Source organism: Chlamydomonas reinhardtii, chromosome 2, assembly GCF_000002595.2.
Source record: "Chlamydomonas reinhardtii strain CC-503 cw92 mt+ chromosome 2, whole genome shotgun sequence".
Taxonomy (NCBI): Eukaryota; Viridiplantae; Chlorophyta; class Chlorophyceae; order Chlamydomonadales; family Chlamydomonadaceae; genus Chlamydomonas; species Chlamydomonas reinhardtii.
The window spans coordinates 301,108-321,680 of record NC_057005.1 but is presented as its reverse complement, the minus strand read 5'-3'; the positions used below and the strand labels follow the sequence as shown (position 1 = coordinate 321,680).

The 20,573-nt window shown below is 64.9% G+C and overlaps 5 protein-coding genes across 9 annotated transcripts; 3 read left to right on the top strand and 2 right to left on the bottom strand.

The window, feature by feature from the left end:
• The first annotated feature begins 1,491 nt into the window (after positions 1-1,491).
• Positions 1,492-5,405, top strand: CHLRE_02g075400v5 (uncharacterized protein). Of its 2 annotated transcripts, none has more exons than XM_001701785.2 (10): positions 1,492-1,652; positions 1,743-1,771; positions 2,186-2,221; positions 2,431-2,470; positions 2,622-2,701; positions 2,870-2,908; positions 3,097-3,181; positions 3,304-3,328; positions 3,523-3,646; positions 3,800-5,405. In XM_001701785.2, the coding sequence occupies exons 1-10, from the start codon at positions 1,586-1,588 to the stop codon at positions 3,932-3,934; spliced, it is 660 nt and encodes a 219-aa protein (XP_001701837.2). In that variant the 5' UTR covers positions 1,492-1,585; the 3' UTR covers positions 3,935-5,405. The 2 variants fall into 2 exon arrangements, with proteins under 2 accessions (XP_001701837.2, XP_042926776.1); XM_043059142.1 differs by having other exon boundaries at positions 3,097-3,201; positions 3,321-3,328.
• Positions 5,406-5,701: 296 nt separating this feature from the next.
• Positions 5,702-10,654, top strand: CHLRE_02g075350v5 (uncharacterized protein). 3 transcript variants are annotated; one of them, XM_043059140.1, is made up of 11 exons: positions 5,702-6,221; positions 6,343-6,516; positions 6,864-7,021; positions 7,136-7,174; positions 7,424-7,559; positions 7,847-7,926; positions 8,139-8,279; positions 8,496-8,596; positions 8,772-9,041; positions 9,304-9,378; positions 9,498-10,654. In XM_043059140.1, the coding sequence occupies exons 1-11, from the start codon at positions 6,171-6,173 to the stop codon at positions 9,686-9,688; spliced, it is 1,416 nt and encodes a 471-aa protein (XP_042926773.1). In that variant the 5' UTR covers positions 5,702-6,170; the 3' UTR covers positions 9,689-10,654. The 3 variants fall into 3 exon arrangements, with proteins under 3 accessions (XP_042926773.1, XP_042926774.1, XP_042926775.1); XM_043059139.1 differs by having other exon boundaries at positions 8,772-9,071; XM_043059141.1 differs by having other exon boundaries at positions 5,951-6,221; positions 8,772-9,071; positions 9,498-10,060.
• Positions 10,655-10,745: 91 nt separating this feature from the next.
• On the bottom strand, positions 10,746-13,051 carry CHLRE_02g075301v5 (uncharacterized protein). Its single transcript, XM_043059138.1, has 3 exons — positions 12,393-13,051; positions 11,971-12,308; positions 10,746-11,561 (listed from the first exon to the last, which is right to left on the bottom strand). Exons 1-3 carry the CDS (start codon positions 12,554-12,556, stop codon positions 11,464-11,466), a joined length of 600 nt encoding a protein of 199 aa, XP_042926772.1. The 5' UTR covers positions 12,557-13,051; the 3' UTR covers positions 10,746-11,463.
• A 106-nt stretch (positions 13,052-13,157) lies between these two features.
• On the top strand, positions 13,158-14,914 carry CHLRE_02g075250v5 (uncharacterized protein). 2 transcript variants are annotated; one of them, XM_001701783.2, is made up of 3 exons: positions 13,158-13,596; positions 13,881-13,915; positions 14,150-14,914. In XM_001701783.2, the coding sequence occupies exons 1-3, from the start codon at positions 13,570-13,572 to the stop codon at positions 14,340-14,342; spliced, it is 255 nt and encodes an 84-aa protein (XP_001701835.1). In that variant the 5' UTR covers positions 13,158-13,569; the 3' UTR covers positions 14,343-14,914. Both variants share the same exon structure in this region, with proteins under 2 accessions (XP_001701835.1, XP_042926771.1).
• A 15-nt stretch (positions 14,915-14,929) lies between these two features.
• CHLRE_02g075200v5 (uncharacterized protein) lies at positions 14,930-20,561 on the bottom strand. The gene is made up of 6 exons (XM_043059136.1): positions 19,059-20,561; positions 18,404-18,811; positions 16,778-18,177; positions 16,406-16,502; positions 16,093-16,224; positions 14,930-15,783 (listed from the first exon to the last, which is right to left on the bottom strand). Exons 1-6 carry the CDS (start codon positions 20,427-20,429, stop codon positions 15,265-15,267), a joined length of 3,927 nt encoding a protein of 1,308 aa, XP_042926770.1. The 5' UTR covers positions 20,430-20,561; the 3' UTR covers positions 14,930-15,264.
• Positions 20,562-20,573: the final 12 nt, after the last annotated feature.

The window sequence follows — 20,573 nt, the reverse complement described above, 5'->3', positions numbered from 1 at the left end:
CCAACCTGCCTTGCCCTGTCCCATCACACACCCTGCCTGCGCCCAGCGCTTGCCCCGCTCTCGCCCTTCCCGCGCGCCGCCCTCGCCCCGCCCTCGCCCAGTCGCCCCGCCGTTACTCTCGCCCCGCCACACGCCCTGCTCTTACCCTTCCCATAGCTCCTCCCTCGCCCTCGCCCTCCCCATGCCCCGCCCTCGCCCAGCGCTGGCCCTCACCCAGCCCTCGCCCGGAGCCCATCCGGCCATCCCCCGCTCTCGCCCTCCCTGTGTCCCGACCTTTCCCCATCCTTGCCCCATCCTCGCCCTGCTCCCCCAACCTCATCCCGCCCTCACCCCACCCTCGTTCGGCCCTCAATAGGCCCAGTCCTCACCTTCGGCCTCGTCCATACCTCGTCCTGCACACACACACACACACACACACACACACACACACACACACACACACACACACACACACACACACACCTCCCCCGAACTCACCCATCCCTCACCATCACCCTCGGCCTCACCCAGCCCCTGCCCTGCCCTCGGCCAACCCTCGCCCTGCCCTTGCCGTTCCCTCCCTCCTCCCTCGCCCTCGCTTTCCCAGTGCCCCGCCCTCGCCCTGCCTGCGCGAAGCTCTTACCCTCGCCCCGACCTCACTCTACTCACTCTGCCTGTGCCCAGCGCTTGCCCCGCTCTCGCCCTCCCCGTGCACTGACCTTGCCCCGCCCTCGCCCTGCCCTTGCCCTGTCCTCGCCCAGCTCTCGCCCTGCCATCACCCTTCCCTTGCTCCTCCCTCGCCCTTGCTCTCCTGGTGCTGGTCGTGCTTTGTCCTCGCGCTGCCTGCGCGTATCTCTTACCCTCGACCCGCGCTGGCCCTGCCCGTGCCCAGTGCTTGCTCTGCTCTCGCCCTTCCCGCGCGAAGCTCTTACCCTCGCCCCGCCCTCGCCTGCCCTCGCCCCTCCTTTGCCCCTGCCCCTGCCTTTGCCCCGCCCTCGCCCAGCCCCACACATCACACGATTTTGTGTTTGAAAGCTGATGAGCTACGGCCCCCTCAAGCCAGCTGGACTTGTTTGTTACATACATCAACCAGATATGAATTAATCCAGCCAGATCCAGCGTCCCCCCGCAACTGCCCCCCCAACCCGGCGCCCTGGCGCGAAGCGGTGCACTGGTTACGGTCAAGGGCTTCGACGTGGTCTCTCGGTCGAGCGCCCGGAGTCCTCGTATCCAATACTACAAGCACTGCGTTATTCATGACTCCAGAAACGCAGCCGTATGAACGGTATGGTTCGACTAGAAAGTGGTTTTGGCCCAGCAAGCTGCTCTCTGTTATAATACAAAGCAACACTAAAACGCTACCAATCCTTTAAGCATCAGATGACGCAAGCGCGCGTTTCGTGTCGTCACGCGAACTGACTATTGCCAGCTGGCGCCGGCAGATTGCGACCAGGGCAGGGGGTTCATGGAATAGATTTATCTCTAGATTTACTCTAACAATATTACATATATGTATATCACAACACTACTGTGCCTAAGTCCAACCTCAACGCAACACCTACCCAGCCTCGCTTCGCCTTCAACGCGATACTGAACCCTTAACAACATGTCGGCCGACTGGAAGAACCCGTGCTGGAATGTTATCGCCGAGCCTGGTGGCCTGGCCATTTGCGGTGAGTACTGCGAAGCGGCGACGTCGCATTGAACACCGACTGCGTCGTTGCTTCGACACTGGGACTCACGGCGCGCGCTCTTGATTGCAGTGACCTCGTGGTGTGTGCCTTGCTTCACGGTGAGTCCCGGGTTTGTGCCCCGCCGGTTGGGTCAAAACAAGTGCGCGCCGGCCGTCCAAGGGGCTCGCCTTGGGCAGTATGCTCAACTGGGCATCGCTGCGCACAGGCGGACAATGAGCCGTGACATGAATCTGTTTGACACACGCGATCAAGCACCGACCGCTGTTCACATAAAGTCAATCATCTGCATCGCATCCGGAGAAGCCGCCCGTTGCAAACAAGCGGCTGCCTTGTTCGTGCTCCTTCAACAGCATGCAATGAAGATCGCAGTGTCGATGTTTGATACATGGGGTTGAACCCCCGAAAGGTGCTCCCGCCGTTGCGCGTGCCTGGGTACGCGCGGCTACCCCGCCGACTGGCCCTGGCTTCTGACCCGCTGCCTGACGTTCTGGTGACTGTTTGCCTGCGCGCAGTACGGCATGAACCTTCGCCACCTCGGCGATGCACCTGTAAGTGCCGTCCGCGTGGGCCGCCGTATCCTTGCATTCTTCCGGACCCTTCAGTGCTCGCGGTGCGAGTTGGTGCCTGACCTGTTGTACCTGTTGTGCGCCGGGAGCCACACGCGGACCGCGTGCGATCTGCCCACCACGGCTTGCTGTCCACCAGCCCACGTAATGATAGCCTGTTTGACGTCCGCATGGCCCTTGGCATGCTGCAGGAGGGCGCCAACGTCTTCTGCGCCGGCGACATGAGCAAGGGTGAGCCCTCCCTCAGAATGGCGCAGCACCCCAGACTGGTCCCTCTTGGCCATACATGCGGCACACGCGTATTCCGGTATTTCCGTCCGCCGCGCCCGCCCACACCTGAACCTTGATATCCCGCTGCTGCTGCCCTGTGCCTGGTCTGCAGCTTGCTGTCTGTACTGCTGCGCGACCATGGTCGGCTGCGGCTGCGCGGTGCACATCCCTGCCCGCCAGTACATCCGCAAGGTACGCCGCGCTGCGCCGCGCTGCACTGCTCTGCACTGCACCCAGGAGAACATACACACCGGTGTCTGGGCACGGGCCTGCAACCTGCTGCGTCGTAGTCAGCTACACAGCTGTTTATGACAAGTAAGCACGTGCCCACCAAGAGTGTCGTGCGGTTGCCTCCCGCAGAAGTACAACATTTCGGAGCCAACGCACGGCATCCTCGAGGTGCGGCCACTCGGGGAGTCGGGGTGTTGCTTGAATGCACCTGGCGGCGACTAAACAGCGAACACTCCGTCCTCCCGCGACATGGGGTAGTCTTGCACGTGAGGGCTTGTAGATCGGCGCACCGAGCTGCCCGTGTTTCACGCGACCCTCACCTCCGTGCCGTGCATGCGCCGCCTGTGTGCCTCCAGGACGTGTTCCTGACCTGGTGCTGCCCCTGCTGCACCGTCACGCAAGAGTACAACGAGATCATGTCGCGCAACGGCGGCGCGGGCGGTAAGCCGGCGGTAGTCGGAGTGTGGTGTGGCTCCGTAGTGGACCCTTGTGACCGCATTCTTACGTCGCAACTGATGCCGTGTGTTTCCCCTGTTCGTTGCGGCCCTATCCTGCCCCGTCAGGCTTTGACGACCTCAAGAAGGCCGGGTGAGTGACAGATTGCCTGCCGAGAGTGGCCCGGCTGGCACGGGTCACGGATAATACGCTAGCAGCAGTGCACGTGCCAGCACGATGCCGATTCGTGCCTGCATTTATTACGGCAGGACAGGCTCAGTAACCACCCACCTCGCTGTTTGCTAACTTACATGTGCGCCCCCTCTCTCCCCGCGCCCTTACTTCAGCAACGCCCTGGCTGACGACGCCAAGAAGGCCGCCAACACCGCCGTGGTCGGCGCCAAGCAGGCGGTGGACAACGCCGCGGGCAGCGCGGAGAAGAAGGAGGAGAAGGACGAGAAGAAGGAGGAGGTGCGGCGGGGACGGGGGTGCATGCCGTGGTATATTCCATGCGCCCAAGCTGTTTGATACCATTGGCAGGCAACCAGTGTTGTGCGCTTGCGCTAAGCTTTTACCCTGCCGCCCTTGTTTCCACAATTGTTGGTCTACAATCCTTCCTCGCAGCCCAAGGAGGAGAAGAAGGAGGCCGAGGCCGAGGCCAAGACGGAGAAGAAGGATGAGGCCGTCGCTGAGGTCAACAAGGAGAAGAAGGAGGAGGCCGTCGCTGGGGAGAAGAAGGACGAGGCCAAGGCGGAGTAAGCTGTGCTTGAGCGGGAGCGCACGCGGTGATACAATGCCTTGGACTGCCCTGTTAGACTCCAACGTTTTCCTCAAGTAGCTGAGAGCTGGTTCCTGTGAGCGGAGCAGAAATAAATAACAAGAGGGGTGTTCGAATTCTCCTTGGTCCTTGTGGGGTGGTCTGGTGTGTGTCGTCCGCTCGCGGATGGTTGCATACTGCTTGGCTACGCTTGATCTGACGTTGGATACTACTGAGAGATGGGTGAGCAGCTAGGAGCCCAGCCGGGGGCTCTTGACTTGCGCGGATCGAAGTTGGTGACTGTGTGGGTTCGTAGGCTAGGACATACGTGTTCACATTCTTTCCAAATAACTGCATCGCAGACGGTTGCGCAATATTAGGATGCTGGTGGTCACCAGCACACCGCCACAGAGAGCATGGGAACCGTTCAGTTACTCTGTTGGTGCTGTCGGACTGATGTCAGCTAGCGCTTCGCGAAGGCCTTGAGCTGTAAGGGCAAGTGGTGTCTGACTTTGCACTGCACAAGATTGTTAGCTTGACCCGTCTAAATGCTCTCAGCACTACATGGAGTCAAGGAAAGGCCTTGACACGCACCGGTATCACCCTGCCAGGGTGTGCGCAGGCTGTAGAACGTACTACCCCATAAATCCATAATGCCAGCATAAGCGTCACACGCACTCACGCAGTGGCGCAAACGTGGTCCTGTCCCCACGCCGGCAGACCCGCATTCGTCAGCACCTCCACTGCGTTATTGTTTCTTCCCAACTTCGAACACCGGCCTCGGGGACCTGGGGGAGCGGACTGTACAACGGGCTGCACGACGGCTGCTGCTGCGCCCGGTTAAGGCCGACAGTGCGGATAGTGCCATGTAAGCTCATGTGAGGCATCCCATAAACACTGACTTAGCGGGATTGCGCGCCTCATTGCGGCCTGCCCCACACCCCATGCATGACGGTGCGATGGCCTACCCTGTAAGGAGTGCACAGGGCCTGGTGCCAGGGTGTGTGCCGTGCCCGTGCCCCTCCCCTCTGCCCTTGCATGTACCACACAAGAAGCTGGCAGCCTGACACGAGGCATACCGGCATACCATGAGCTTACGGCACTCTTACGGCCCGTGAGAAAGGCATGTGCACCCTAGTTGGCCCGTGCTGATTCCCTGAACCCTTGGCGGCGCCAGCATGGACCCACGCAGCTATCCTGGCAACCCTTCAGGTATCACTGCTACCCACTACCAGAGCCAGAGCTCTTAGGTCAGCTGCGTGCACTTATCCTTCTGCGCAGCGGACGGGGCGTGCATAATCAAGCACTCCAGCATGAAGACGACATTGCTAAAAGGGCAGTCGCTCTACCCGCCTCAGCCGTGGCCTCAGCACGTCTTGACGCCCCAGCTAAACAATCCCTCACCCCGGACCCCGCCGGGGCCGCGTTCACCGGTCCACGCTTGCGACTGCCAACCTGTAAGAGCCACCTGAATAGGCACACCCCAGCAGGGTCCAACCCGGGTTCTCGACCTGGGCAGATGGATCGTTGCTTCACACCATATCACTGTCAACAAACCACCGCGACAGACCATGCCTGCATCTGCATCCACTTGTACATGCTGCAAGGAGGAGGGGACAAATATGGATGTTTCCTGGTCCCTGTGCCACCCGGTGGGGTCGCGTGAAGTACAGGTTAGCGAGTGTGGCTGAGCAAGCGAATCGCTGCCACCATTCCTATAGCAGCTCGGATACCCGCAATTGTCCTTCAATTGTGCGCGCAGTGCTATAGCAACTGTGGACAGAGGCTGCACAAATGAAGATAGATATATTGCGCCTGGAAGTAAACTTGCATTGAAGCTACCTTTATGCCAAGGTCCTTCAGTGCTTGTAGTGGGACATACTAATACCTGTATCCCAAAGGCTAGCCGCAGACTGTGTGGCGTTTTGGGCCATTGGACCATTGGAGCGGGATCCAGCTGTTACCCGAGCCGGCTCACGAGAACGGTCTATTATTATACACAGGTGTTATATAGCATTCTAGACCCTTCAAGACATAGCTGCGGAACCTGTGACACGACCCGTCGATTTAGTTTCTCGCTCGCGCTTGCTAACGTCGGGCTGGCTAACATTGACATCAGGGCCGCTGGAAACTGGTTGACTATCATAGCTTGAAACCTTACTCTAAAAGTAGAAAGCTGCCCCGAACGACCAGAACCCCCCCGACCCGCACCACCGACCGTCGGCAGCTGCAGCAACCATGAGCGCCGGCATGGCATACGGAGCATTGCCAAAGTTCCCAAACTTCAAGGTGCTGCGGGGCTCGGTGCTGCAGACTCGGGCACCGTTTTGGGGTCGTTGAAGCGCCATCGGCAGCTGGGTGCTCCGTTTGCGGCCTTCTCGACGGGCTCACTCGATGCACGTCGGCGCAGGTGCACAAGCTCCTAGGCAAGGGAAGCTATGGGAAGGTTTACAAGGTGGAGCGCGAAAGCGATAAGCAGTTGTACGCTCTCAAGGAGGCAGACCTCGGCTCAATGTCTCAAGCAGAACGTGCCGACGCGGTCAACGAGGTTCGCCTGCTGGTGTCCATCACCCACCACAACGTGGTAAGGCGCCCAGTGGCGTGCCTCGTGGCGTTGGGGTGGGTCATAATACATTTGCAACTCTCGGCGTCGGGTTTGGGCGAGGGGGCGTGGCGCAAGGGCCTGCACGCGCCGAAAAGGACAGCAGCACAGGTCACGCGCACTATCAACCACCCTTGCTCGGAAAACCCCATGCCTCATCACTTGGCAAATGAATACCTGCCCTTCCCCACGCATCCACAAGCTGGCATCTCACCCTGCCACTTCGTCTCCGCATTACCCGTCTCCCCACATGTTCGTCTTCACAAACCCTCGCCCACCTATCCCCCGTTTTCACGCACCAACACAACACATACATATACACACTTCAGATCCGCTACAACGAGGCCTTCCTGTTGGGCAACAAGCTGTGCACGGTGATGGAGTACGCGCCCTTTGGCGACCTGCGCTACTACATCTCCAAGGGCGCCAAGCTGCGGACACCCTTCCCCGAGGAGGCCGTGTGGCGCATCTTCCTGCAGCTGTGCAAGTGAGCAGGAATGCAGCAGCGTGCAGAACTGGGGGTTGCATTTGTGGAGACTGGGCTGACAGTTTCTTTGTCGGTCCCTGAGAGCTGCGTGTCCATGCTCCTGTCGGGACGCAGGGGCCTGCAAGCTCTCCACAGCCAAAACATCATCCACCGGTAAGAGGACGCGCCCATGTGTAGTGCTTCCGCGCGTCCCGACCCTGTGTGCCATCCCCAGCTACACACACAGCCCATGCACCACTCGCTCCCACCCGCAAGCCTAGACCGCCCCTTGTGCCCCCATTCTTTGTCCTCATGGGAACGGTGCAAACATGCCCACCCATATCCGTCCCTACGCCGCACCCACTGCACGCCCCTGTGTCTCCCCCTCCTCCGCTGCTCCTCCTCCCCCCCCCCCCCGCGCAGCGACATCAAGCCCGCCAACATCTTCCTGTGCGCCAACGACCTGCTCAAGATCGGCGACCTGGGCATCGCCAAGGCGCTCACCAGCATGAACTTCGCGCGCACGCAGATCGGCACGCCCTGCTACATGGCGCCGGAGGTGAGGCCGAGGGGCGGGGGGGGAGACACGGGGCTTACTCGGTGACGTAGGGGAGAGGGCGGGGGCGAGCAGCGGGGAAATGGGGCCGAGCTGGGGACGCAACGGGAGTGTGTGGGTGCTCACGAGCCGTGAGACATGGGTCACTGGCGCTGCGAGGCTTGTGGGCAGGGGCAAGCATGCGGCAGAGGGGGGGAAAGGGCAGAGCTGGGGTGGCCAGTCGGGCCGCACACCGGCACTGAACCTATGGCCGCTGTGGTGTTGCCCTGGCCACCTGCTTGCACCCGCAGGTGTGGAGCGGGCGGCCGTACTCGTACAGCAGTGACATGTGGTCGCTGGGCGCAGTGCTGTACGAGATGATGACGTTCCGGTGAGAGCCCTGTCGCTGGGGCCAGCTGCCGTGTCTTGTTGCGTTGCGGTGTGGACACACGGCACCGCACCCTCGCACGCAAACAACCCTCCCCTCGTGCTGTCCCCCGCTTACCAAACACTGCGCATGCGTGACAGCAGCACCGCTTACCGTGATGCCCACAGCTCGCCTTCTTTTCCGAATCCCGCTCGCGCTCTCCCATGCTCCCGCAGGACGCCCATGGAGGGCCGCACCATGGCCGACCTGCGCAACCGCATCATGGGCGGCCGCTACACGCCCATCCCCGCCGGCCGCTACTCGGCCGAGCTCACCAACATCTGCCACAGCCTGCTGGCCACTGACCCGGCCAAGCGGTGAGCGCGGGAAGGGCGGGCCGGGGCGGGGGATGCGGGCGCTACTGGTAGCTGGCGCAACAGCGCGGGACGGCGGGCTCTGGGTGTGGCGATGGCACACCACATGGACCGCGCCTCGTGTGAGTACTGCGCCGTGCACGGCACATGTCTGTTGCCCATGTAGTCTGGCAGTGCAGTGCACCTAGGCATGGACGTGTTGCGGCCCCTGTGCTGCAGGCCGTCGCCCACCAGCATCCTGGGCAGCTCCGCGGCAGCCAAGTGGATGCACATCCTGCCCGCGGCGGGGCCGCCAGTGGCGCGCCGCTGGACCTCGGACGGTGGGTGCGATCTGACGGGAACTTGCGGACGCAGCACAGGACTGGCTTGCCGCACAGTCAGATAGCAGTCTGCACAGCCCTTCCCCATCGCCTGACCCACACTTGGCATACGCAGCTAACGCTGACCCTCGCAACATCGCTCCTGCCGCTGTCCCTGCCGCCGACCTACACACAGGGGCGCCCCCCAAGTCGGGAGGTGCCAGCCTGATGGACACCATTGTGGTGCCGCGCGACCTCAAGCAGCTGCACAAGCGCCTGCCGCCGCCCTCCTACGACAGCGATATCGTGCGGCCCTCTGTGCCGCCGCCGTCCTCTTCGGGCGCCGGCGGGCCGCCGGGCGTGCAGCGGTCGTCCTCCTGGAGCCAGGGCGCCGGCATCCAGGTGCCCGCCGCGCCCTCCTCCGCGCCCAACAGCAAGCCGCCCACTCCCAGCGGCGGGGCACAAGGTATTGCGCCCAAGCTGCCATCGCTGCCGGGTGGGTGGGTGTCCGCAGGAGCAGCGGCCGGCCGGCGGAGGGCGGCCGCCGCCACGGCTGTGTGGTGCCAGGGCGCGAGCTGCGCCGCCGGCCGCGCCTAGAGTGCGCCGCGCAGCGGCGCACTACTCCTTACCGACACCGCCTGGGGACAGGAGTAGGAGGCAGAGTTCTTTTTATCGAATGTCCTTGCTGACCGCGTGTCGCAACGCCCATTTCACCGCTGCCACAACAGGATCCAAAGCACCATCTCGGGAAAACAGTCGCGCACCCTCACCGGACGTGCGCGCGCTGCAGGACAACCGGAAAGGTGCGTTGCTGAGGTTGAGCTTGATCCATGCGGGTAGCGGGTGCCTACATATCCAAGCGGACTGGAATGTGTCGGCAGGCATACCTTTAACTGCATGGTCCCATCCTCGACCAATGCAGGGCCAAGCGGTTCCGGCGCGCCACTGCCGCCCCTCTTTCCGCGCGTGCCGAGTGGCGGCCTAAACCCGGCAGCGGCGGCCGCCGCCGCAGCAGTTGCGGCATACGGGCAGCGGTGGACGCCCAACGCACCGCCTCTGGCTTTTGCCGTGCCGCGCGTGCAAGTGCCGTCGCGCCGAGTGTCGTATTCATGATGAAGCCGTGGTTTGGGCCTTGTTGCACGTGGGTTGTTGCAAGCAGGGCTAATTACCGGGTTGTCTGTTGTGGGTGCCGTGGTGCCGACGCCAAATGTGCGGCATCACGTGATTCATGAGTGCCAGAGGCACGAGAGCAGGACGGCGGGTTCTCTTTATTGAGTTACGTTGCAGGCTTGGCTGGGCTTGGATACGCTGCCGCTTTAGCGCAGTACAGTCTAGAGCGCAGCAACAAAACGCAACGCATAGGTTGCGGCAGCGCTTAAACGCACATACACCAGGACACACATTATTCTGGAGTCGCGGCAGGGGCGCACCCGGGTCACGGTGCTGGGGCGCTCAAAGGTTGCGCACTTGTAATCTGAGCCGAACCTGTCGCAACGGCCACGCACTCTGCACGAGACTTCGCTGGGGCTTGATGCAACCCCACACGATACGCGCTCCTTGCGGCCGTACACCTCGCACCATTCTTGTTTCCAACACGATTAGTTGCTGCTGACACGGGCTCAATGTCAAAGATGCGCTTCCAGTGCGCATGCTTGGCGTGGCTCCGCACACGGGTATGGCGCCGGTCCGGGAGAGCGGTCAAACGGCTGAGTGCTCCTGTCTTGTTCATATTGCTCCTAGCTGCTATGAGGCTTGGCGTGTGATGGGACAGGGTTTAGGCTGGTTGGCGAGGTCCCGTAGGGTGCAGCTGACGCCCGTACCCCAAGCAGACGGCAAACAGTTTGCAGCGGCAGAGCAGAAGTGCATGGCTGGTCGAACTAGCTGCTATGAGGCTTGGCGTCTGCGGGGCGCGTTCCGTACAAAACCACAACCAGTCGGGCGGCTCGGGCCGCATCTGCAGGCCTGACTTCCGCACAATGGCCCCCTTCACCTGCCCTATGCTACAGCCCCACCTGCTATGCTGGATGGCGGGTCAGGGTTGGGTGCAGGTAAAGGAGGGCACTGTAAGTCTGTGACAGGAGGGTGTATGGCATCCCGGTCTGGGAACCGCAGCTCGCTTAGGCGCTGGGCACCAGCTGGACGCAAACCTCTCGAGCGTGAGGGCGGGTGATCGCCTCGGTTCTTACAGCGGTACAGCATAACGCAGCTCTTTAGCAGCGGAGTGTGCGCCAATCATGGTACTGCCAACCGGTACTGCCCGACCGCTCAGGCAGGTAAAACGGAATCCGTGCCATGCATTCTACAGCGCCCTCGCCCGCGGACTGCCCGTTGGCCGACCCGCTCAGGCTTCGGCGGCTTCGCGGCCCGCGGCCCATGGAGGAATCTTGCAGTGACGATGGGGCATTCGGGCCCCTTGCCGTGCCGCTACACACGGCTACACACGGCACACCAATATGTTCGGTCTACACCTACTTCGGGCGATACCGGTAGCAGGAACGGTGTAGGCGGGCTTCATGTCTTGGAAAAGCCTCACATCTAATTCCGTACCACGGACGTGCCCACGCGCGTTGCTCACTGCCTGCAACACTTGCCTGTGACCTGTGATCAACCATACGGTACGACGTTGACGACACTCAAGACCGCAACCTCTTTGGATACCGCCCGACTTCCTGCCCCGGCATTATTGAAGCCAGCAAGAACGTAGGGCTTCTACGGAATTGAAAGGACCTTGAAACCAGCCACTTCAATCCACAACACAATCTCCGCCGCGCCTCAACTGCAAAAGATCACAAGCATGCGTTGCCACCCATGTGCGCAAAATGCGTTCAATGCTTCCGTTGGCCATGCGGCTTTGCATGTTGTCGTCTTACTTACTAGCCAGCGCCATGCTACCTGCAGCCCCGCACCCGGGGCCGCCGCCGCACGGCGCCTGACAGCCGAGCTGCGGCAGATGCGCTGGTGGCGCGCCTCCTCAGCGCACTGCTTGCTGCACATGCAAGCAACCAAGACTGTCAGTCCAAGCAGGCGTCCCACCTCTCCTGCCTCCATGTGCGGCTAACCCACCCTTCTATCAGCACAACGTGCTCGCCCCGGTAAAGAAGAAAAGAAACTCGGCTCTGTGCTCTTTGTTGTCGTGCATTCTTTGTTGCCTTGCCGCGTTTCGAGTATGCAGACGTTTGTCCTCATCCAGCAACAATCCAACCTCTTCAGCAGCCTTGCATTTACTCCCAACGCATTATGCTCGCTGCTAGGAGGAGCATGCAGCTGACGCGCGGTCGCCAGTGGCGGCTTTCGCGGCCTGCCCCACTGCAGTTGCCGCCACCGGTGCCGCCAGCGCCGCCTCATGCCGGGCGCCCATGCCGCGCTCCCGCCCCTCCTCACCAACCCCTCCTTACCCACGCCGGCCCCTGCAGCCCTGGCTGCTGCCTCCCGCTCCACCTGCACCTGGAACGACATCTGCATGTGCACGTGGCACACCCGCGTGCTGACAACCGAGGCCGCCGTCACCACCGGGGCCCGCCACACGCCCACACTGGGGGCCAGCAGCGGCGGCGGATGCGCGGCCGCTGCCGCCGCTGCCGGGCCGGCTGCAACCAGGTCCGCCACGGCGGCGGCGCGGGTGGCTGCAATGCGCAGTGGCGAGTTCAGCGCCGCCCGCAGCGCAGCGGCGCGGAAGCGCGGCAGGCAGCAAGCGGGCAGCAGGACGTCATTATTCGGCAGGTATGTGCAGGGCCTGCGCAGGCGAGCAGTGCGGACCGTCCAGGGGACGTGCGAATGTTAGCCTCCTGCCGGCGCCGCGGCACCCCCTCCACCCGGCCCTGCATATGAGCCCGCGGCGCTCCCGGCAGCAGCCCCAGCAGCCCTCGTGCCCCCCGCCCGGCCAACACTCGGCTGGCTGTCGCTGCCGCTGCATGTGCGGCGCGTGTGCGGGGCTGCGGCAGCTGTGGTCAACCGCAGGCACAGAGCGTGCGGCCCTTCCATCTGCCCAACCGCGTGCGCTGATAGGAGTGCCCGGCTCGGGAGGCCCTTGCCGCTGCCGGTGTGCCTCCACGCGCGCGCCGCACATGCAGGCAGGCTCACAGCGCAAAGAGCGCAGCTGCGGCTCTTATGCCATCTGCTACGCCGCTTGCAGAGGCCGCGCAGGCAGAGACCACAGGCGTGCAAGTCTCCCTGCTGCCCTGCTGTGAGCTGGCCGCCTGGAGTTCTGTTGCCCATCAGGACTGGGACAGGGTGTGCGGAACTGAGTGTTGGGTGTGCGGAGCGGCCCGTCCGCCGCGTCGCCATCGTTTTCGGTAAGGGGTGGGCACGGGGCGTCGTTGATCAGCGCAGTTCCGACCTCGGACTGTGCGGCGCCTTGCATCCGAGTGCCCCGACCGCAGCTGGGGGGAGCACTCCAATAGGCAAGTGCCTTCCTCAGCCTCTTCAGGGCGTCCGCAGGGCCAGGCAGGCGAAACCAGACCCAACCGCCTTTTGCAAGCGATCATCTTGCTGTCACAAAACTCTGTCAGGGATCGCGTAAACTCCGACGAGTCAATCCTGCGTTCCCGCACTGCTATAATTTTACTACAATCACAATCGGACTGTATTGTCACTCGTGAGGGACGTAAACGCGGGACGGGTAACTCTCGCACGAGTGCAGCACAATCAAGGCTCCACAACCTGGAAGCGGACGTAGACAGTTTATTACAAATTCTAATAGTGGGTGACTGTGTAGATTGTCGCAAAACACGCCCAACGCGCGACGACCTGCCACTGCAATTGCGTCAATTCGCTCGCCACAAATGAGGGCTACCTGCATTTGCTCTGGTTCTAGCACGAGTCTACACCGACCTAGCGTGCACGGCCTCGCCACGAAAGGGCTGCGTGGGCCCCCGCACGGTTCAACTCGAACCCTCTTGTGCGCAAGTGGTGCTGGGCCGGACGTCCCGTCCGACGCTACCGTTCCCGCTGAGCTGGCGGCTCTGGCGGTGTTGGGGTCCGCCGCGCTGCCGTACATGGTGGAGGGCCTGACAGACTACATGGTGGGGCTGGGGCAGGGGCGGGCGTGATGGTGGGGGCGGGGGCGGGGCGGGGGCAGCGTGCCAGCACCGGCAAGGAGGGCGAGGTTTGCGCTCAGCGTAGCTAGAGGCTGCAAGACTCAGGCGTGGCTAACGTACATGCACACATGACACATCTAGGCGCCATCTGGGCCGTGCAGCAGATTACACGTGCGTGGGCATGCGGTGCCAGTTACGGTATTGCCGTCCGCACTACGGTACCAAGTATCAACCGCAACCGGGTGCTTGTCTGGCCCGTGTGCTTGCAGAAACCCCGCAAGTGCCAATCGTGTTATGGAGCCGGGTGAGTGTATGGGTGGCCAGAGGCGGCTGAGCCGGTGTTATTACTTGTACGCGGGACAGCAACCGTTCCGGTGGTGTTGCACGCTGCCACAGTGCACCATATCTGACAGGCCTCCGGGATGCAGAGCCTGCTTACTTGTCCTCGGGTTTATTCGAGGCTATAACTCCACAGTTGCCATTCTAACTGCTGGGTTGCGGCTGGGGATGTGGCACACACACGACCTGTTCTCCGCAGGTACACGCCCTGCCCCACCTGCCACGGCCGTGGGCGGCTAGGCGGCGTCTTCCAGGGGCAGCAGGCGCAGCCCTGCGACACGTGCGGGTCCCGGGGGCGGGTGCGCTGCCAGCCCTGTCAGCACACAGGCCTGGCTAACTACTGGCTGTGGCAGCCGTCAGAGAATGGCGGGTGGGGTGCGCGCGGGCAGTGAACACACAGGAAAGGAACACGCAACAGGCCGTGTGCTCTGCAAGGTGTTGCGATGCCCCGCACACGCGAGCGTTTGCGTTTTGGGGGGAGCGGAACACGCGTGGCACTGTGCAGACTGTTTATAGTTTAGTGCAACGATTGAACTGTGTGTCTGTGTGTGTTATGGGGGATGAGGACATGACGTTGCTGATGATGCGGCGCTGCTGGACAACCGGATGGGTGGACAGACGCACACACGCTTCCACCACGTCGGGCTGCTGCCTTGTCCATCACGCATTTGCAGCTCATCATTAACGCACCTGTGGCTACGGATGGGAGGACAGGGGAGGACATGGGAGGACAGACGTGCCCTGAGCATGGTGATGCCTGCCGTGGCTACTAGGTTGGCGTGTGAGACTGCAACTGAGCTCTGAGTCGGCAGTGCGTCAGCTGGGAGTAATGACGGTGCGGTTTGCGACGTGTTTTGGCGGCATGTACTGGGGAGGGCGGGGGACTGAGAACTGGTGGCACTGCAAATTCGCAGGATTGAGAACTGTGTGGCAAATGGAACTGACACTGTAATGCATCACTGTCGGTCATGGAGTGGGTGAACGCGGAGACGCAGTAGTCATCTGGCGCGTCAGCGCCGCAGAACCCAGGGGCTAGGGGAGGCTCATGCTGCCTTATTTGTTCACAGCCCACCCTCGCCAGCGGACTGGCACTATCCAGCCGACCGGCGGCATCCGAAGCTCGCTCGCACTCGCTGCGTTCCCACACGGAGCAGCAAAGTGTTTGGTCTACGCCCAGAACAGTATTTCCCCTGCTATGCAAGGTGCAGGCCATGGAGCGGGTGCACCCCCACCTCCCCCCGCCTCACCCCAGCCGCCACAACGCTCCCATGCTGCATTGCTGCTACCGTGCCACGTAGTTCCAGTGCGGCCCCGCTATGCCGCACCAACCCACCGCTCCACACGCTCTGGCGTCACGCAAGGCACGCAGCCCCCACCCGGCACAGTCATCAGCATGGGCGGCCCATTGCCCCCTCCAGCCACAGGCCCCACACGGCCGTACGCAGCTGCGCCCCTCCCCTCATGCCCACCATCGCCCCGTGTGCCCCCGCCCCCGCCTCCAGCAACGACTTGCCCCCCACCTCCGTCCGCCAGCGCCTCAGCCCCCCAGCCCATGACTCGCCGCAGCAGCTCCGCCGCCGGCTGACCGCCGCCGCTCTCGAACAGCAGTCGACGCAGCGCGCGGCCCTTGCTGCTGCCGCAAGGCCCGGCGCGCAGCGCATTCAAGTGCCGGCTCGCTGCTTCCCCCCCGGCCCGCTCCCCCTCGCCTGCAGACGCCGCCGCTGGCGCCTCCCCTGCCGCCGCTGCCGCCCACAGCTGCGCCGCCAGGAAGGCCGCCATGGGGTAGGCCGCCGCCTGGCCGCCCGCACTCGCCAGCCGCGGCAGGGCGTGCAGCTGCGCGGAGGGCAGGGGGACAAATAGAGGCGTGAGTGGGGGGGGGGGTTGTAAATACCAGCCCAAACTAAACCAAAACCAACGAAAACGGGAGTGCAGGCAGAGGCGTTAGTTGCGAGCGATAATACTTATGGGATGTGGGCCGAGGCGTCGCGGAAGCCGGGGGGGGGGAAGCGAGGAATGGAGAGCGGGCGTGGGAGGTGTTGCAGCGGTGGTCCAGGAGCACAAGTGCCGCACACGTACGGTGCATGCCAGTCAGTTTGCGGCGCGTCACGGGGTAACGGGGTGGCTGCAGCGGCGGCCGCTCACCTGCTGGGTGGTGGCCGCCGCTGGCAGGGACGGTGCGAAGGCCTGCAGCAGCTGCGGCCACAGGCGCTGCGCCGCGCCCGGCGCCCGGCGCTCCGACGCCAGCAGCAGCTGGTCCAGCAGCGAGGACAGCACCTGCGTGTGTGTGTGTGGGAGGGGGGGGGCAGGGGGCAGGGGCAGGGGGGCAGCGGGGAGCACACATTCACACCTGCCCAAATCCCTGGCTAGGTGCATCGCATGGCCTGCAGTCCTGCCCCGTGTCCCCCGCGGCGTCGTGCCACCGGGTTCAGAGCCGTCAGCCGCCGCCCCCACGCACCTGCACCTGCACGCTGACGGGGCTGAAGTGCATCACCCGCACCGCGTGTGCCAGTGCCTCGGCGACTGCAGGCGGCGGCGGTCGCCCCTCGGCGTCCCTGCAACGCAAGGCGCAACACACAAGCACGGAAAGCAGTTGGCGAGGAAAGCCGACGGCTGTCCAGCCGGCTGACGCGGTCTAGACGTCTCTCTTCTCTCTGCATTCGCTCTTGCGGTTCCCCTGCGTCTCCTTTCAGTCTCCCCCTGCATCCAGCCCTCAAGCCCGCTAATAACCGAGGCTTACCGAGGCCCCAACCAAGTTTGGCTTGGTTTGGTTCAGTTTGGGCCGGAATCTACACCCACCCCCCAAAAAACCACCCACACACCCACCTACCTGCAGTGCGCCAGCAGCACGGCCGCCACGCCCGGCTCCGCCGCCGCCCGCTCCATCAGACAGGCCGGCAGCTCCACCAGCTCCAGCGGCAGCAGGTAGGGCAGCCGCCACAGCGACCCACACAGCCCAGCCGCACCGCTGCCGCTGGGGCCGGGGCTGGGGCCGGGGCTGCCGCCTGCAGCCGGTGCCGGCGCCTGGGGCTCATCGCGTCGGCGTTCCCCCGCTGCCGCCACGCCCATGTCCACGCCTGCCCGCTGCCCGGCTGTTGCGCAGTTGGACGCATGCACGGCCTCATGCCCCTGCTCCTCCCCACCAGCAGTCTGGGACGGTGGCGGCGGCGGCGGCGGCGCGGCGGCCAGCAGGAAGTGCAGGGCGTGTCCCAGCTCGTGCATCAGCTCCCACACCGCGAACTCCGAGCCACGAGCCAGCAGCCCCACCGCCTCAGTGCCCTCACGCCCGCCGGGGCCGCCACGCACCTGGGCGATGCCCGCACCGCCCACCCCAGGCCCGCCTCCACTGCTGCTGCTGCTGCTGCTGCTGGCTGCCCCGGCGCCGCCCTGCAGGCCCACGAGCACGGCAACGGCCGCCGGCTGCGCGCTGTTGCCGCCGTGGGTGCTGCCTGCTGCTGCTGCTGCTGCGGGGCCGCTGAGGGGCGGGGCCACGGGCGGCAGGACGTACCGGGTGCCCCCGCCGCCGTACAGGTCAATGAGCAGCCACCGACGCACGGGCTCTCCGGCCGGCACGCACCCATCCATCTTGTCCTCAGACCTGTTGCCGCCCACCTCCCGCCCCGCCTCCTGCCCCTCCTCCCGCCCCTCCTCTTCCTCCTCCTCCACCACAAGGCGGTAGGCCAGGAAGCGGCCCGGCTCACGCGCCGCCGCAGCCGCCAGCGTCGACAGCGCCGCGTCCCTGTGCCCACAGCTGCTGGCGCCGGCGCCTCCTGCCCCTTCCCCTCCACCTCCTGCCCCTTCGCCTCCTCCCTCTGCTCCTGCGTTCCGCAGCCCGAGCCGCAGGTCGCCAAGCAGCGCCGCCACATCGGCCGGCGCCGCCGCCTCCCCCGCCCAGCACGCTGCCGCGGCCGCCGTCCCTCGCAAGTGCCCAGCCGCATGTGCGCGTGTGTGTGGGCGTGCCTCACTCGGCCCTGCCCCGCTGCTGCCGCCCGGGCGCACCAGCCTGACGCCCATGAAGCCGCCCAGCCAGTCCGACACGCCCGCCAGCAGCGCCGCCGGGTCAGTCAGGTAGGCCGACACCGGGTCGGCGTCCGCGGCACCAGCCAGGAGCCCGTCATGGTGCTGTGCGCCGCCCCGTGCGCCGCCCGGCCGCCACGCCAGCTGCCTCAGGCCGTACTCAACGTCGCCCGCAGCCAGGGCGCCACAGGTGGTGGCCGCCAGCTGGCGCACCTGCAGCCACCGGTCAGCACACCGTGGTTACGGCTGGCTACACGTGGTCGAATACTCAATGCAGCAACCCCGCCCTACACAAAAAGGAGCCTTGGCTTGCAACAGGGCGCACTGCGGGCAGCACCAGGTGTCTCACACGTGCCGGTATCACTGCCCCTGCAAGCTCCTTGCCCCCACGTTTCCCCACGCACACGCATCTGGAATTTGGTTCACCCCCCCCACCCACCTGCGCCTCCACCCGCGGCTCCAGCTCCCGCGCCAGGTCCGTCAGGAACAGCGCCACCGCCCGCCCGTCACCAGCCAGGCTGTCCAGGTGCGCCAGGCCGGCAGCGCCCGGGGCAGCACCCGCCGCAGCCCCCGCAGCCGCCGCTGCAACCGCGCCCAGTGGCTGCGGCGGCGGCGGCGGCATGGGCGGCAGCAGCGACGCCCACAGCCCGCCGCCGCTGCTACCACCGCCTGCCGCCGCCGTCGCCTTGCCGGGCCCCTGCCCGTACGGCCCCTGCTGTTGTACGGCATGCAGTAGGTCGTGCTCGTACATGCCGTACAGCGCGGCCTGCTGCGCCCGTACGTCCCGCAGCCGCTGCATGAGCTCCAGTGCGGCGGCGGCCAGCGGCACCAGCCCCTCCTCGTACACCTGGGGTGGGGGGGTGGGGCGTGGGATTCGTGTGGGGCTCGTGAGGAGGCCGGAGCAGTGGGCGTTGCGAGGTTAAAACAAGGCGTACAGGTAAGAGCACTGGGAACAAGGAGGTGGGGTGCCCGTCGTAGACGGAATAGAACTTTTTGGGGTGGTGAAGCATGCGAGGGACGGGGTCAGCATTGCCGCGCAGCCGAGCGCCGAGGTGAAAACGGCCGGCTGGCTGGTCTGGTCTGGGCGCCCGCACCTGTTGCCTCAACACCGGGTCCGGGTGCCGCCGCAGCAGCCCAGCGCACACATCCAGCGTCAGGCGCAGCTGCCCGCCGGCCCCTGCCCCCACTCCACCGCCCACATCAAGGCCATCTGCACCACTGCCCTCATCGGCTGCTGCCTGCTGCCGCCATTGCGCCGCCGCCACGTCCGCCATCACCGCATCCTCCTGCAGCTCCTCCGTGCCCAGGTCGTACAACGGCCACTCGTACGACAGCGCCAACCCGGACCGCCCCGGCGCCGCCCCTCTCGCCCCGCCCGCCGCCGCCGCTGCTGATGATGATGCCAACGCCAGGCGCTGCGCCAGCTGCGCGTCCAGCCAGGCCGCCTCATCGTCCGATGGGACTTGGGCTGCATCGGCTGCTTGTGCCTGCTGGTGTGTTGGCTGCGCTGTTCGCTGAAGGTCCGCCTCTAGCGGTGGCGGTGGCGGCGGCGGCGGCGGCGCCGGCGGCGGCGCGGGTCCCAGCAGGCCCTCCAGCGCTGCCAGCAGTGCCCGCTCCTGCCGCCGCGCCGCCTCCAGCAGCGCCGCCTTGTCCTCCGCCCGCAGCGCCACTGAGTAGGCGTGCGGCGAGGGCGGGTGGTAGCCCTGCCGCACGAAGCGCGGCACCAGCGCGGACACCATGGCGTGCCGGTGAGGGGGCAGGCCAGCGCTTGCACCGCTGCTAGTTGCGCCGCCTCCTCCGGCGCTGTTGCGAATGTCGTGTGTGTCAGCCGACACGGCTGCCGCCGCCTGCAGTGCGGCGAACACGGTGGGGCTGCGCAGCACCGTGTCTTCCGCCGCCGCCGCCACCACTAGCCCCTCCACCGCCGCCGCCAGCCTCGCCGCTGCCGCCGCCGCCTCGCCGGCCCCCGACGTCGCGCTGGCTGCATCGGGGTCAGCCGCTTGCCGGCTCCGGGCGCCGCCGCCATTGTGCGGCGGCGACTGGCGGTCGAGCGCTCGGGTGGCGGCGGCGGCGACCGCGCTGTCGTACCGCTGTGCCAGTACGGCGCAAGCGCGTACGTCAGCCACCGCTGTCATGAGTACGTCCAGGGCGTCCAGGAAGAGGGAGGGCGGGTCGTGGGCCGGGGGTGGGCGCTGGTGCAGGCGCTGCGCAGCAGCGGGGCCCGCCGCCGTGACGACGGCGGCAGCCAGCCGCTCCACTCGTGCAGCCGCATTCACTATGCGCGCGCTGAGGTTGGTGTCTTGGTTCTCATGGCACCCAAGGTTTGGCGGGGCCGTCGAGGCCACAGCACGGCATACCCTACTGCCGCCGCCCCGCAAGCAAGGCGACACAGCAAAGAGGGCGCCAGCCCGCGCCGCACTGGTGACGGCGGAAGGCCTTGGATTCTGTAGCCCTCGACGCAGCATACTGGGCCAACGGCTGAGCGAGCGAGGCTGAGCGAACGACGCGCGGCGACAGGTCGTGACCATGGTGCGCACTCGAGAGGGTGCGCGACGCTAGTAAACTAAATGCCATGGAGACATTGCAGCTGAAAAATCTAATCTACTGTG